The sequence below is a fragment of the Haplochromis burtoni genome, unplaced genomic scaffold, assembly GCF_018398535.1.
Source record: "Haplochromis burtoni strain Fernald_Lab_line unplaced genomic scaffold, NCSU_Asbu1 Contig_78, whole genome shotgun sequence".
Lineage (NCBI taxonomy): Eukaryota > Metazoa > Chordata > Actinopteri > Cichliformes > Cichlidae > Haplochromis > Haplochromis burtoni.
Genome location: NW_024582439.1, coordinates 584835 through 602454, shown reverse-complemented (window position 1 = coordinate 602454; position 17620 = coordinate 584835). Strand labels below are relative to the sequence as shown.

The following is a 17620-nucleotide window of genomic DNA, read 5'->3' as shown; positions in this document are numbered from 1 at the left end:
GTGTGTGTGTGTGTGTGTGTGTGTGTGTGTGTGTGTGTGCATTTTAATGTGAAATGTCACACACTTGCAGCGCAGTTCAATTAAAAGGTTTTCTGACAACCACCAGCTTATTACTGATCATTAATTATGACCAGCAGCAAAATGCATCACGGCTCATAATCTCTGCAGCTGTAATGAGGGATGTGGATGCTGGAAATTAAGCCTGTATGTTAAAGCTATTTGTCACTTCTACCTGCTACTTTTGTAATGTGATTTAAGTCTCATTTGTTATTGTTTGTCTGTTAGCTTAGACTCTGTTTCAGAGAAGACAGTAGTCATGAAAGACCAGGAGCTTCTGTGAAATCCACGGGGGGAAAAAAACAAAACAAAAAAAACCACTGAAGACTTCTCATGTGGCCTTTTTTAACCTTTTGACGTTTTCTGTCTCTCTCTCTCTTTTTTGCATATCTTGCTCTTTGTGGTGAACGCCGCTCGCTTTCCTGTTTAAGACAACTTTTCAATTTGTCAGCATTTTACCGACATATGGCGTAATCGCCGCCAGGCTATGTGCTGTTGGCAAAAGAGTTAGGCTAAGTATTAACTGACTAAAAACTTTCATCCTACACAGTGATTGGGAAAGTGTGGTTTCCAGCTCTGGAGGTACTGCAGGTGGGCCATGAAGTTGTTTAAAAGGGAGAAATCAAAGATTTTTAGCTCATAATTGCCATTAAATATTAATTTAAAAGAAGCAAGCAAAGCCACAGGATGCAAAAAGTATTCATTAGTCTTTCATTTCTGACCTGTTTTCAGTCTGTACATGTTTTATATCTCCTCTGTAAAAGGTTAAATGAACTAAATCACCAGTTAAGGCTGTTGTTTTTAACAATCAAAAGGAATCAGTGAATAACATCATCAATAGGTCTAATTAAGGGCTTAAGCAGGCTGCAGAATACTTTCTGATACCATAAACGTACTCCCTGGAATTTGGAAATAATTATGAATGATGATGGGTGCATTTCCTCACATTAGAATAGTTGTACTTCTATTTGTGTAACATGTATTTTTCTGTTAGCTGTAGGAAATGTTTAAAAAAAATAAAACCCTGAACAGTTATTGCACAGAATCACCTTTTCTGTATTTAGACAAGGACGCATCTTGTTCCCCATTTGAAATGACAATTTGTGTACACACACAGAAGAAACATAAACCACGCCAGGCTGAAATTATTAATTAAAGAGGAGTATTTTTACATGACTCAAAACATGCATCGAGTGGAGCTTAATCACTTCCTCAATCCTCTGTGGATAATCTACATGAGTGCCTCGCTCGAAAGAGAAGATACCATCACATCCTTCCCACAGCTGTCACAGATGTATAAGCAACTACAGCAGCTTAAGAAGCAGCTGTGAGACCTGATTTATATTTGGACTACTTCTCTCCTATAGATCTGTCTGAGCTAACTTCAGCAGTTTCATTACCTAAACCATCGTGTTATCCTTTAGATCTTTTCCCTACTTGGCTGAATATTAACACTTCCAATGTTGAGTGTTTCCAGCACCTTGTTGAATATATGACACAAAGGATTGCACACAAAGTTGTGCAGGAAGAAAAAGGGGGTCCAACTCAGTACTAGCAAGGCGTACTTAAAAATGGGCTGCAGAGTGTATCTGTTATAATGGCACCCAGAACACATCCTCTGCTCCCAGCTGAAACAGTCCTCTTGCTGGGCCGTGAGGGCACATCAACTGAATTAAAACGTTCTGCACTGCTTCTAGCACATACATGAATATGAGTATTTCAGAGTTTCTTACTGGGAAAAAGAACAGCATCACAAATGCTGTATACATTATTGAAAGAAACGTACTATTTCTAATAAAGTTTTATTTGGATTTGCCACTTTAATATCTGTGCAACCACTCGATTTGTTTTATGTGCCTCGTACTGTATTATCTGCCTTGAGGACCTGTAAATAAAATATGGGCTTAGATCATCTGTCACTCTTTTGGGCTACATTTCTGAGAGTCTAGAAAATAGAATCTGAAAAGAGCCCCTTTAAAAACAATGCTATAAAAATATAGTACAAAGTACACTATGGTGCCAAAAGTATTTGCTCGTCTACCTTCACACGCGATTGAACTTGAGTTCTTAATCCATAAAGTTTAATATGATGTTGGGTCACCCTTAACAGCTTCAACTCCTCTGGCAAGGCTTTCCAAAAGGTTTAGAAGTGTATTTATGGAAATTTTTGACTGTTGTTCCAGAAGCACATTTGCGAGGTCAGACACTGATGATGGACGAGAAGGCCTGGCCACTCTAATTCACCCCAAAGGTGTTTTGTGCAGTTGGGGTCAGGATTCTGTGCAGGCCAGTCAAGTTCTTCCACACCTAACTCACTCATCTATGTCAATGTGGACCTTGTTTGTGCACAATCAATGTTGGAACAGGAAAGAGGCATCCTCAAACAGTTGCCACAAAGTTAGGAGCATGAAAATGTCCATAATGTGTTGGTATGTGGAAGAATGGGGCTGAGCCCAACTCCTGAATAACAACCCCGCATCATATATGGAAGAAAACGCTGGAATTCACTGAACTCCTGAGAGCGATTTCTTTCACAAATATTTGTAGAAGCAGTCTGCCTGCCTAGGGCCTTGACTTTATACACCTGTCGCTATGGAAGTGATTAGAACACCTGAATTCTATTATTTGGATGTGTGAGTGATTACGTTTGGCAATATAATGCATCTGGCCCTGAATACCTTTAGAAAGTGTTGAGCTTCTCTGGGTGGGGTCCACAATCACACATAATAAAACATCCCTCGATACTATCAGTATTGTTTGAGTGCAGCCTCTCCAGTGCCTACATGAATAATGCCTGAGGTTGTCTCTCTGTCCCAGTCAGCGTGTTTTTCAGTACATAATTTACCATGTCTGCACAGCCTGTCAGTGAGTTTGTTTCCATCTCTGAAACAAGCTCAGACAGACGTTTCACCATTATGAAATCTCCAATAAAGCCCTTTTATTTTTTTTAAGTGCTTTTCAATATAAAAATTTAACGTTAGTCCTCCCTTTTCTGTTTATTTAATTATACCCTCTGCAGGAAAAACATGTTACATAATACATATTTTCTCAGCCTGAAAGCTGCGGTGTAGTCAAGTAACTGCAAGTACATTTTTAGCATTTTCTAGATAAACTACTTCACTCCCAGGCTTTATAAAATGATAATCTATACAGCCGTGTTGTCAGATAATTATTTTTTGGATATGCTTTTTGCTCGGTGCTTATTCCTGTCAGAGGCCGACACTTGTCCTCTCACAGTCTACCTGTCAGTCAAAAAGTGTGGTTAGTGGTTGTCTGACATGTTTGACTGTCACTTCTGCTGCTGTGGCATTTTGCAGTTGCTTCTTGTACTGAATATCCTGTTATTACATTTATTCCAAATAAGCCAATAACAGATATAATCCTCAGGTGTCATTAAAATGTACTGTTTCATAATTGTAGGGAGAAAAAAAACATTCCCCTGAAAAATAGGCACACTGTGTTCTTATAGTTTGGTTCGTCTGATACTCATTTCCATTCTGATTTTTTGCAATATGGCACTACTTCGAGAAAGGCATCAGAAAATAAAGAAAATACAGGGATTTTTATTACCGATAGGGATGCGCAATGTGCTCTCATTCCAACGGCGTCAAACGCTGCTGTTGTGTGATATGTAGCTGATTTTTCCCAAATTATGCACAGGATATTGTTTGGTGTCTGTGTCAGGATATTGGTCCTTTTTTATAGAGCCACACAGAGAGATGGTGGTGGTGCAGAAAGTGGTGGTTTTATCTGTCTTGAAGTCCTTTAATATTTTAATACTGATTTTGATTCTCTGTCTTTTTACATTAGCATGATTTTGCTAGTAGTACGTCTCCGTTGTGTGACCCTGTGTTATGATTCATGAAGTCATTATTACCCTTTTATGTTAACTTTTAGTTTTATTGTTCAGGGTCTTGTCTAGTTGTGGACGCACTTCATTTTATTTACTGTTCTAGTTTTAGTTAAGTTTAGTTTAACTTTTAGGCGTTCTGTTTTGAGTTTGTTGCTCCTCATGTTTGCTCCTCTCTGCTTCTGTTATGTGTATTTGTTCTGTTGTGCTTATTTCTCTTTGTCTTCAGATTAGCTCTCTGTGCTTAGGACTCATGTTTTGGTTACTTCCTATTTTTACTTTGAAGGTCCCGTGTTAGTTCTGGTTTCTGATTTTCCTTACAGTCTTCGTCTGTGTCTCGGTACCCTCTTGTTGGTCATTACCTAATGAGCTGTCTGGGTATAGTCTTATATTCCTGTCAGTCTTTGTCACAGCCTTTGCTATCTTTGCTGTATGTCTTCTCCCTGTTTAGTCATGTGTAATGCTTTGCTCCAAGTGATTTTTGAATTATTGTTTATATATTACCAAAAAACAAATGCAGGACCGTCTTGTGTCCTGCATTTAGGTCCTCATTCTTATGCTCCACATCCTGTGACATTTTAGCCCTGCACATAAAAGAATGACATTTAAATCACAGATAGAGGGGCAGTTACAAAAGTCAACAACTGGACTCATTGTTGTTTCTCAATCTGAAGCCAGTGTTGCTTTATTTAATTAGCTCATTATAACGTTAGCTAGTTTAAAATTGGAGAAGAGTGAACAGCCGGATTGGTGCCACGTCTGCAGGGATGGAGGTGCTCTGTTGGTCTATTGTGGTAAAGAATGAGCTGGGCATGAAGGCAAAGCGGTCCATTTGCTGTTCACTATATGCGCCTCCCCTCACCTGTGGCAAGAAGCTGTGGATAGTGACCGAAAGAATAGGATCAACAACACAAGAGGTGGAAATGAGCTTTCTCAGAAGGATGTCTGGGCTCAGCTTTAGAGATCATGCCAGGAGCTTAGTCAACTAGTACAGCCGCTACTCTACTGGACTGAAAAGAGCCTGTTGAGGTGATTTGGGGATCTAACTAGGGCAACTCCTGGATGCCTATTAGCTGAAGTGTTTCAAGCATCTCCAACTGGGATGATACACTGGGGCATCCGCAGAACATGCTGGGGAGATTATGCCTCTCAGCTAGTTTAGTCCGGAAGCTGGAAGAGCTGAATGAGGTGGAGAGGGAGTGTGGGCATTTCAGCTTTGACTGAAGACCCAGATAAATGGAAACAGGGCAGGGTTGTCCATGGTGGGCTTGGCAAGATTTTATATAGGTCTCAAGTGTGGCAGACATGAAAACACTACTGTATTAGTACATATGTTCACAGATTCAGCTCTGCTGTTAACGCCAGAAATTCAAACTAAACCTTTCTGAAATGTAACCCTGAGCAACATAGCAGACCCACTACAAACAGCAACAAAACACTTTTGATGCATTTTCCCTGTCTGCCCTTCAATCATACGTTGGCTGTCTCAGACGTGTTTATAAAATGCAGTGAAAAGATATTTGCCCTCTTCTTGATTTCTTAGTTTGTTCCATATTTGTTACTCTAAAATGTTTTAGCTCACCAAACAAATTTCAATATTAGACAAAGTGATGATTTCATTTATTAAGGGAGAAAATCTATCCAAACCTGCCTCACAAAGCCATTTCTAAGGCTTTGGGACTGTGAACCACAGTGAGAGTCATTATCCACAAATGGAGAAAGCTTGGAACAGCGGTGAAGCTTCCCACGTGTGGCCAGCCTACCAAAATTACTCCATCAATGACTCATCCAGGAGGTCAGAAAAGAACAAAAAACAACATCTTAAGAACTGCAGGCCTTACTTTTCTCAGTTAAGGTCAGAGTTTATGATTCAATAATAAAGAGACTGGGGGAAAAAAAGAACTGAAAGGCTTGTTTCATACTTTCCAAAAAACATCTTGACGATCCTCAAGAGTTTTGGGGAAATACTCTGTACACTAACCAGACAAAAGCTGAACTTTTCAATTGAACTTTTCATAAAAAGAACATCACACCAACATTTAAACATAACGGTGGCAGTGTGATTGTCTGTCGCTGCTTTGCTGCTTCAGGACGACTTGCTGTAATTGATGAAACCATGAATTCTGTCCTCTACCAGATAATCCTGAAGAACAATGTTTGACCATCAGTTCATGGCCTGAAGCACAAACGCACTTGGGTTATGCAGTAAGAGAAAATCCACAATAAGTCCACCTCTGAATGACTCAAAGAAATTAGACAAAATCAAGTTTCTGGAGTGGCCTAGCCAAAGTCAGGACAAATCCAATTGCGATGTTTTTGCACGACCTTACCAGGACGATTTTGGTTGAAAACATTGAAACAATTCTCCAAAGAAAGGTTGGCTAAAATTTCTCCACACTGATGTGAGAGATGCATTGGCAGTTAATAACTGATTGCAGTTTTTGCTGCCAACGGTGGCACAACCAATTAGGTTTATTTAGGTGAGTCAAAATTACTTTTTCAATCTTTCTGAATAAATAAAATCATCATTTAAAAACTGCTTTTTCTATTTACTCAGGTTATTTTTGTCTAATATTAAAAACTGCTTGATGATCTGAAAAATGTAAGTGTGACAGTTATGCAAAAATACTGGCAACCGCCCATGCTTCCCCTCAGCCTCTATCAAACACACGTGTGAGGTCAAGAGCACTGAGGTTCAAACTCATCCAAGACTGTTAGTAGATGCACCTATGATATCAATTTAAAGCTCGTACGTCACCTTAATCTTGAGTTATCGCATTCAAAACGTTTTGAATCCAGGAAGCGGACAAATACTTTCTTTTACTTGCACTGGAGATGAGTTGAATCTAATTTTATCCTCATCCTAAACGGTTATGGTTAATCCCTTTTTTATATGTCCAATTTTTCAATCACACAACAGTTATGGAGTATTTATTGTGCTAATAATGCAAAATGTGATTTTTACAAATGAAAACAATGTAAAGTCAAATCAGTTTAAAATTCTAGGCTTTGTGAGCTTCAGTAATCCCCTCATTATTTGCTTGTTTCACTCTGGACTGCCACACTGACCTCAGGCAACTGTTCTCCTCTCTCGAGTGCGTCCCGCAGGTAGCGCCCCCTATCGTTGTTAGACTGCAGCTCGCTGCAGAGCAGGTCACCCAGCGTGACGCGACGCAGGCCGAACCTCTCCTCCATCCGCTCACACTGCAGAGCCTTACCTGAGCCTGGACCACCTGAGACAGAAACACAGAGAAACAAGCAGAAATAAGGCCATATCGTCACGGTCGAGTGATCACTGAGACTAACCTCCTGTGAGAAGAGGACGACGAGGAGGAAATTGAAAGATGACAGAAGAATATAAAGGAGGGAGATGATAGGAAATGGATGATGAGTGTTTGTGTGTGTGTCCGAAAGAAGGTACAGTTAAAGAGCAAAGAGAAACAGATAAAAAACAGATAAAACAAAAAATAAACAATTAAATTACATTTATTAAGAAGGAAAATGGAAGGTAAAATTGTTTCTGCATTTTTCTGTGAAGTCTTCTAGGAGTGGTTTTTCACTGACTTTGCTGTTAGCATCGCAATAACATTTAAGCTGCATAATAAAAGAAAGATCATCTGTATGCCGTCCTCATTAAGACAGGGGTTTGTGCAGAAATAAGTTTGCAATTTGCAGAGTGATGCAGAGGTAATATAACAATTACTTTCCACAAGGAGTAAATAAGGAAAGCACTGCATACTTTTAAAAAAGTAAAGAGTAATGTGGAGGGCTTAAAAAGGCAGAATGAACATACAAAGCATCATATTCAGAGAAAGATAAATCAACGTCGGAATTAAACCTTTTTTTCTAACCAACCAGCCTTCATTAAGTAATTACATTTTAGCTGCTTTCACTTCTTACGGTCAGAATATATACCGGCACTTTCTGTGTTTGATAGCTTGCTGTGATGCTCGCAGGTGTTGTTGCAAGTATAATTGTATAACGTGGCCGTGAAACTGTGTGAAGCAGTCATTTATCAGCGCTAGCCTTGAGCCTAGTAATAAAACTCAGGATGCGCTTCATATTCATCATTATTCAACTCGAGTTGAATTCAAAAACAAGTGCGCTCATCACCATTTCCTTACGGAGCACGGACAGATATGAGCGAGGTGAGGCTCGCACGGTGGGGAACGACTGAAATCAGAGAGAAGAAATCAAGGAGGAAGGGCTAGGGATTCATTCAGAACATAAACACCGCCTTCATTTATTTAGCCAGGCTCCATACGCTGTACAGACACCTCCACCAGGATGTAAAATAATGACCCAGAAATCCTTCAGAAGCTTGTTAGTGGCTTCGTCTTGCAAGTCAAACCCCTGCGAACTGTGAAGACTGTTTCATCACTGAGAACATCATCTAGATGAACCCAGTTTAAAGGTCACAGCTTTGGGAAGTGTTTTACTTTCCTTCTTTACTTTAACTTCATTTTCTTAGTAGGTGTCACAGTGTGCACTGCAGCCATGTTAAACATTTCCATGCTTTTAGGGTGCAAACAGCTTGCATAAATGAAAATGTCCTCAGATATATTCCAGCACTAAAAATGGGCAGCAGGAAATGAGTGTGATAACATAATGTGGTGTGGATTTGATAGAACACAGGAGAATCATAAAGATTCACACATTTTTTTTTTTATCCATATAATCTAAACCTAAACAGAAACATAAAAAACATGAGTAAAGAATGAATTTGCAGCTTTGGCATGTTTGAATTCTGCTTCTGGTTTCTCTGCTAACGCTCAGTTTGGTAGAGGCTGAGATCTGAGATGCCCAAACCATCCTACCATGTGTGAACAGCACTGTCACAGCGGCGTCCGCGGTAAGAGCCAAAGTGACAGATGGAATAAATTAGAGAGACAGAGATGGAAGCAGACAGAGATGAAAACGATGAGCACAAAACAAGGCAAAGACAGATACAGCCCTGCTAAATAATGTTTCCTTAAAGCATTAATAGGTAATGTTAAGAAACTTTATCAGTTTCCATGAAAAATGGACTGGGAGTGCAGATTTTTTCCTCAAAATGTTGACATGATTTATCTGTTATCTGGTGATGATTACTGAGAATGAAAAATGTTCTTGCGTCATTTTAATCATTCGACAAAAATCTACACATTGTGTTTCACAATGAGCAAAGATGACAAACCAACACAATCCTCTGGAATTTATATTCTGTATGTGTTAAATTACATGCACTACCAGTCAAACGTTTGGACACACCTTCTCATTTAGTGGTTTTTCTTTATTTCTACTACATTGTAGATACTGAAGACATCAAATATATGAAGGAATATATATGGAGATATGTAGCAAAGAAAAAATTAATAAATAACTCAAAAAATATGTATTATAGTTCCTCAAAGTAGCTACTCTTTGCTTTGTTGGAAGTGCTGCAAACCTTGGCCTTCTCTCAGTGAGCTTCATGATGTTGTAAGAGAAATGACATCTCCATTATTACTTTAGGAACTGGAGGTCAGTCAGTCTGGAAAATTGTCAAAACTTTAAATGTGTCCCCAGTTGCAGTTGCAAAAGCCATCAAATGCTACGACAAAACTGGCTCACAAGAGGAAGACCAAGAGTCACCTCTGCTGCTGAGGATAAATTCATCCAAGTCGCCTCAGAAATCAATTTAACAGCACCTCAGATTAGAGCTCAGATAAATGCGACACAGAGTTCCAGTAGCAGACACGTGTCTACATGAACTGTTCAGAGGAGACTGCGCGAATCGGGCCTTTATGGTCAAACAGCTGCTAAGAAACCACAGCTAAGGAAAAGCAACAAGGAGAAGAAATTTGTTTGGGCCAAAAAACCACAAAGAATGTTGTAAGGGCTATTTGACTAAGAAGGAGAGTGACGGAGTGCTGCACCAGATGGCCTGGCCTCCACAGTCACCTGACCTAAACCCAGTCGAGATGGTTTGGGATGAGATGGACCACAGAGTGAAGGCAAAAGGACCAACAAGTGCTCAGCATCAGTTGGAAAACCATTTCAGGCGACGGCCTCATGAAGCTCATCGAGAGAATGCCAAGAGGTGCAAAGTGGTAATCAAAACAAAGGGTGGCATTTTTTAAGAATCTAAAATCTAAAACACATTTTGAGTTATTTCACACTTTTTTTGTTTATCACATAATTCCATAAGTGTTCATTCATAGTTTTGATGCCTTTAGTGAGAATCTACAATGCCATGAAAATAGACACCATTAAATGAGAAGGTGTCTAAACTTTTGACTGGTAGTGTATGTTATCAATTAATCTTCTGTGCCTTGCTGATTACCTGACTGACTGTTTAATCAGCTGATTCTCTAATTAAGCCCGTAAATCCTTAAGGGGAAAAAAAAAGAGATATCATTAGAAATTTCTTCATTAGCTTCAGCAGGGTGGTTTCTGCTTGTTAATGGCATCCTCTAACACCATAACACTCGTTTCCAGCCAGCCCCACTAAGTGCAAAATTACCACTGTTGCATCACACACTACCAGCAGGTTTTTCACTTTTTAAATGCAAGTCTGATTACAAGGGCAAATGATAATTTTCCGCAGAGAGGGGAAATAAAAAGAGAGAGAGATGGAAGTCAGAGAGCATGGTGGAATAAGACAAAAAGATAGAAATGGAGGGAAAATGGCTTAAGTAAAAGCTCACATTAGTATTTCACTGCTTTTTTCCCCCCTGTAGCACTTCTGCAGAACACTTTTGGATGGGTAACCCGATGCAGCAGATGGTTTGTTACACCGAACCATCTGGAAAGTAGTTCTTAGAAATTGTTCGCCAAAAAGCCGGGCACTTTTTCAAATATTCTTAACAGATCACTGGGTCTCACCATCTAACTTAGCGCTCACAGGAATGATCTATAGAATTTAAAGAGCACCAAAGAGGAAAAAAGTCAAGCTGCAAACTGAGGAGCTTTGAAAGTTGGGGGGGGTGAGTAGTGCAGCGATGTATGTAGCATGTAGCTGGCAGATTCTTACCATCTATACAAGAAAAATTTGTATTTTAAAGGGACCCACTTCCAAAAATACTTGGCAGGTGATCAGATGAACCATTTGTCACAAGAAGGATTTTTAAGTCACAAGTTACCATGCAAGGCAGTTGGTGAGGCAAATCCACATTAAACTTGAAGGCGGCTTGGAGATTTTGCTAACTTACAGAAGGTGTATCTGTACCCAAATTTATTGGATTCTTTTACCTGTCGGCCAAGTTTGATGGTAGCTTTTATTCAATCCTGTTGTCAAAGAGGAAAAACAGTCTCCTCTTCTGACTTTTAATTAACAAAATGTAAGTGCCTTCATTAATGTTTAATTCTTAGCAGCATGTGCAGGTGGACAGGTTTAGCATCAATATAAACAAAAGGCCGAATTATACAGAAGACCAAAAGTTCAAACCTGACCTGATATGTACTCATAGAAAAGGACACCCATGTTTTCCAATCAGACTCTTAACAGATGACATTGCATGTTGGATCAAAATCTGACAATGCTTTTCTACATTCATAATTCCATCACTTTTGATAACATCACCAACGCCACTGGCTGAAATGGAGCCCCAAACCATGACAGAGCCTCCACGTTGTTTTACAGATGGCTGTAGACACCCACTGCTGTACCTCTCTCTCCTCCTCTGTACATACTGATGAGCACTTCAACCAATGAATCATCACTCCATCACACCTGTTGCCACTGATTTTTCAGTCCAGTTCTTGTGTCACCTGACACATCTCAGTCTTTTCTCTTTGTTTCACTTAAGAATGGCTTCTTGAAAGCCATGCTCCCACCAAGACCATATCTTTGAGGCTTCAGTGAACAGTAGATGGATCAACTTAAGGATCAGATAAATCTCTCAGGTTCTTTAAAAAAAATCTGAAGGACATGACTTTCAGATACCGTTAATCTGCTGTCAGTTCTTTTTAGGCCTGCCATTGGTTCTTATTTCCTGGACTTGTCGAGTTTCCTCCGATTATTTTTATTTATTTATTTATTTAAAGATCCACGGCACACTGTGCTGAGTTATGCCAAGTTTTCAGGTAAAAGCTCTTTGGGAATCACCTGGTTGGTGCAAAAATACTATTTTATGCCTGTCAAACTGTTATCTTTGTAATTTTTCAGCACTTGTTCATCCCTTCAGTTAGGTAGGATGATTCACTTCTTCAATGATTTTAAGAAACTGTGGCTCCTTGGAAGAAAATTATGAAGAAATGTGGAGCGGCTCTAGACTTATGCACGGCACTGTATATTTAGCTAATTTAGCTAATTAATAACACTAGTATTATACTATTATATAACTAATTTAGAACAAAGGAAACATGAGATGTGAAGCATAAATATGTCCAGCAAATGGCAGATATTGGAATTGGTGTAATTACAATTTTCCCCCATCTTATTTCTTAAATTACACATAATTTCTTAACTTCCAGCTCTATATTGTTATTCCTTGACTCCCTCTGCCCCCTTTTGGTGTACCGTCTCTTTAAGAAAACTTGGCTGCCCCTTGAAGTGACTTCATATGGGAAAAAAACAGAAACCGCCCAGCACTGTTAGCTTTTGGCCCAATGGGTTTACCTGTACATACACTAACCTCTATATTTAAGATTTTATCTATTTTCAAATGAGCATCCAACACTGCAGCACAGAATGTGAGTGAAATTAAGGAAAAGCTTGATATGCTCACTGTAAAGACACTCTGGTGCTGTCATCATGATTTCTGAGAATAGGGAGATAGCCTTTTTTTTAGCCCCTAATAAGTCTGAGAGATAACCTGTATCTCCCCTGAAGCAGCAGCAGCTTCATTGAAGCTGGATGATAAAAGGAGGAGACGGGGATGGTGAAAGGCTACAACACTTTCATGTAGAACTGAGGAGTCATCAAGCTGCGTCATGCAGTCTTGAGTCAGTATTTTCAAAGTTGGAATGACATCTGACGGGGCAGGAAAGAAAACCTTTCGTCCCTGCAGTTGTTTCTTGAAGGGAAGTGCTGGACAACTTGGGTGTTTGAAAGCACTCTTTAAAAACCTACAACTGCTGAAAATACAGCAGAATAAATCGGTTAATATTATTAATGACAAAACATTATGGGGACCAATTAAAGTAATATGCAGCTCTATGATTTTCTTCTTCTCTTCTCTGTGGTAGCTTTGCATGATTTGACCATGTTAAATATGAGCATCCATGACTGTAGCAGCATTTAATGACAGAAAAAAAACAAAACAAAACATTACAGACCATTTTAAAGTCATATAAGCATCTTAAGCTTGATGGTTTTCCGTTTAGGTTAATTAATTGAATGCCCCTAAGCCTCTTAACAAAGAGCAGTTTGTTAAGAGGCTTAGTGGTTTTATGAAAATATACTTTATTTTTATTTATATAGTTTATTAACTCACTGACTGCCAGTCACACTAGATAAAAAATAGGATGGTGTTTGGTGGTGATGGTGGTTTCCCAATGATTGCACTGAATTTCTTTTCATTTGGCAACTGTTTGCAGTTGCAAATTAGAGGAACTAATTGCAAGGAGATTACAACTGTCCAACTCAGCAGAGCCGCTTCTAAAAAAACTGCAGATTCAGGGATCAGTTCCAACAACGTTATTCTATCAAGGTGTGGAAGAAGACCCAAACTGTCACCCTGTCACTAAGGCTCAAACCTGCCATGAACTGGAACCTGCTGGAACACTGACATCACTCTCCACAATGAAGTAAGCTTTAAATTTCCATGAACTGAGAGAGGAATAAAGACGAGGCTTTCAAACCCACAGTAAGTAACAATGAATCTAACAAATGAAAGTGATCACTTGTACTGATGCTCTGATGCTTACAGAGTAATTCAGCATTTTTCAGCTCATTTTTCCAGCCCACATCTTACTGATGTGGTCCAGAAACAACTGGAAAAATACATCTGAGTTCCTATATTGCAGAAAAGTCTCCTGGAAAGGTTGACGGACGATTTCCCTCGCAGACAGTGCTGTTTTATTTTCATATCAGCGTGTTCTTTTTTAAAAAAAGAAAGTCAAAAACAAACAAAAAATGAAACATGTCAGCTTCCTTTCATACATACATGACGTGCTCATATTCATAAGGGTTCACAGAGCTCCTGCTACTTTGCTTGACACAACACTATGAGCAACCTGCCGGCAGAACAGTGGGTGGTAAAAGATATGAGAGAGATCAGACAAGAACGGTGAAGGTTTTATTCAACAGCTGCCAGCCAGAAGAAAGTTGTGAGGCTGTGTAAAATGTAAATACAAACAGAAGGCAGTGATTTGCAAATGATTTAAATTCTAGAATTCTTTAAAAATGAACTCTAGACCTAAAAAAAAAACCAAAACAGCATTTCAAAGATGTTTTTCTTTCTTATAAAAAACATGTGCTCATTTTGAACTTGTGATGATCATGAAAATGGGGAAAGGAGTCGATTTCTCAGTGTGCTGCATCACCTCTTCTTTTAAGATGTCTATGCTGTTAAACTGAATTTAATACATAGTTCAGTAGCTGTCTATCTGGGAACTGAGGACTTCAGCTCCTGTGAGTGTGTCTTTCACACTACTAAATAAATGATTTCAGCTGCTCAACAGTTCGAGTCTTCCATTGTGATAGCTTTTGTTTCAAAATGCACCAACTGTGGGCGGTGTGCGACATGTCATAGGCTTCTGTAAGGGCCAATGCTGTGAAATACTTGCAGAATGTGGTTCAGCAATGTTCTAATAAAGAGAAGCAAATAATAGAAATAAGAAGGATGCAAAACAGACACTGTCTGGATGGCAGTAAACTAAAAACTGTATATATCGTTCAGCATTAATGATGCCTTCACGTATTTGTGACAGATGCTTCTGAACTGTGTTTATAGCACATCAGATGGTTTTTCTCTTCTTTTTGCTAGTGTGCTCCTCTTTAGATGATCAAGGCATAGACGCCATTGACTGTCCCTCAAGTTCTGTAGACATGAAGTATACAGACAACCTCTGGGATGTCAAGCATTGGTGCAAGGGACGCTGCCAAATAGTGCCACGGACTCTCCTCTGCCCCCGACCCCTCCCTGAGGTTTCTTCCTGTTAGCAAGCACTGTCGCCAAGTGCTTGCTCAAAGAGGGCCGTTTGATTGTTACCTCACAGGTAAAGACTGTGATTTGGTACTAAAAATATAACATAATTGAATTATGTGAGCTCTCAGGAGCTCACTGATCCGCTGATCCGGGTCTGTGAAAAGATCCTCCAGGATACCATCCACTGTCTCAACAGTCACATCCAAGAAGTGACAATGATCATAAAGGAAAACTAGAGAAAAATCAGTCATAAGGGCATCACAATCAATCACATTGCACTGCAAAACCATTCACTTTTTGGGGGTTGCCTTGTTGTTTAACTTGTTATCATGTTGACTTGCACCAAGACAGGCAGTCGTTTCTGTTTTCTAACTGGATAGATTGATATCCCTGACGTCTTACTGGCTTTATAGTGTGTCCATGCAGTTCTGTCACAGAGTAATGACGGATGCTCATTTCATCTGCAATAATGTTACTTATTAACCTATTTAGTCTTTTGCTGTTCCTACTCCAGCTTTTGTTTGAGATATGCTGCTGGCATCAAATTAAAATGGCAAAAATACAAAAAAACAAACAAAAAACCCAATTACTCAGTTTTAAATTTTCCCTTTTTTATTCTGTTTTTAAATACGTTAACTTCTGTTTTAATAAATTAGACTTTCTATTTTATTTTCCTGACAGCACAGTCGCAGATTGTTATAAATGGAGTGAAATCCTAAATGTTATCTTGATTGGCTGACCTCTCATTATACGGTATAAAATTTGTTCGGGAGACACATCTGAGTGTAGGTGACAGTTGTTGCATTTGTGGGTGACATTTTCCTCCAATTATCTGCTGCTGCTGTGAAAAAGCTTTTGGTCTGGCTCAGCGTCTGTTTTTCAAATCCTCCGACAAACTGGTGTTAATTCAGATCAGTCTGGATTTGTCCTGAGAGTCCATGAAAAGGGATTTTAGCACTGATATATGGGTGTGATAGAGAGCGCACACACACATACACACTCAGACTACTGATTAAATAACCTTTTGGTGACCGTATCTTTAGTGTTTTTCCACGGTAGCAGGGTTGACGGTGGTTAATGGAGGGTCTGTATGTCCCAGATCTCTAATTAACCTGCACGTCTGTCGTGTCTTCAATTAGCAGACTGAGCCACAGTGCCTCACTGTACTGTCATGGCATACTAATTGATCACAAAAAACTGAAAACCTCTTCCTCTAGGGGCTGGAAGTAACACTGAGCACAAATTGGAAGCAGCAGTGATGCATTTTTCTATTTTGTGACAAATATTACTTGGATGGCGTATATATTTGCACACGAGATTGATCTGAGAGCTGCCTTTAGAGTCACAATGCAGATTCAAGTTAATAAAAAAATACTGACAAAGATATTGGTTGTTCCACATGGAGGAGATTGGCAACTTATAAGCACCATTTCCACTGATTAATGTGATTGTTTTTACTTGTATTAACATTATCTGAATCTGTTAATTGATTAACAACATGGTTAACAGCATCCATCAGATATATTGTCTTTGACACGGATAATATTGGGTTTATATACCTCGTGGTTATAAACCAGATTAAAAAAGAAAAACAGTGAATCCCTACATTTGACAAGCTTAACCTAGTTAATTTTAACCAATTTGTACAGATAATTATTCTGTTTGGTGACAAAATGATATAAACTTCTCTTAGATCTAGTCTATCATGGAAAATAAAATAGTAGAAAAGAAAAATAATGCATGCACTACTTTTTAAAAATGAAATCCATGTAATGCTGCAGAGAGCAGATGAACAGCACACGGAGTCCGGCACAATAAAAAATGCTTCCATAGCACCAAATCACAACAACACGGGCCTTAAAACACTTTAAATTGTAAGATGATGAAGGCATGGACAACGTTATGCTGCCTGTAAAATCATTTAGCATGACCGGTTTGGTGGTGGGTCACCAGAGCGTACAGGGCGCAGAGGGTAATTAACACCACACAAAAAATAATTTCAGCAAAATAGACGAACCTGCTACATCATGGTTTTTTTGCAGTGTTATTTTGGTAATTCATCCCATTGTGTGTCTCCTGTGTTTTAACTTCTCTTTGTCGTCCTTCTGATTTCCTGATTGTTTCCAAATATGTGTCATTCTTCAATCATATCTAATCTTGTTCACTTTTCTTTTCCCCCTGTTTGTTTCCAGCGTGTCAGCATCTCCCTTTCTGGGCTTCTCGTGCCCCTTTAGATTCTTGGTTTGTTTGTTTTTTTCCCCCTTTTTTGTATTTCATGTGCTTTCTGGAGCCAGTTAATGCCTGCTTTTCATTATTTAAACCTGCCTGTCAGTCCTGGATCTGGGTCTTCTCACCATCTGAGAAAATGGCCCCAAGAGTGCAATTATATGCAAATCAGTAACGTTAGACTTCGTGCTTTCCGTCATCATAATTTCTCTGAAAGGAGGACTTATTTAGGCTATGTGTGCCTAATAAATTGCTAAATGTCAAACCGCTGTTGAACTCTAAGTACTGTAGACACGCATCAGTTTAAATGGGTTGTTTTCTACTGACAGACACAAGTAAGATGAAGTCATTTCCTCCCTAGTCTGACTTGTGTGTGTGTGTTTGTGTTTGTGTGTGTGTGTGTGTGTGTGTGTGTGTGTGTGTGTGTGTGTGT

At 39.2% G+C, this 17620-nt stretch overlaps 1 protein-coding gene across 1 annotated transcript in view; it reads right to left on the bottom strand.

Moving 5' to 3' along the window:
- Positions 1–17620, bottom strand: part of ak5 (adenylate kinase 5) — a 101437-nt gene that overhangs the window by 16400 nt on the left and 67417 nt on the right. The window contains exon 11 of the mRNA XM_005924551.3: positions 6977–7140. Within this exon, the coding sequence (XP_005924613.1) occupies positions 6977–7140 (164 nt within the window). The remainder of the gene's footprint in view (positions 1–6976; positions 7141–17620) is intronic.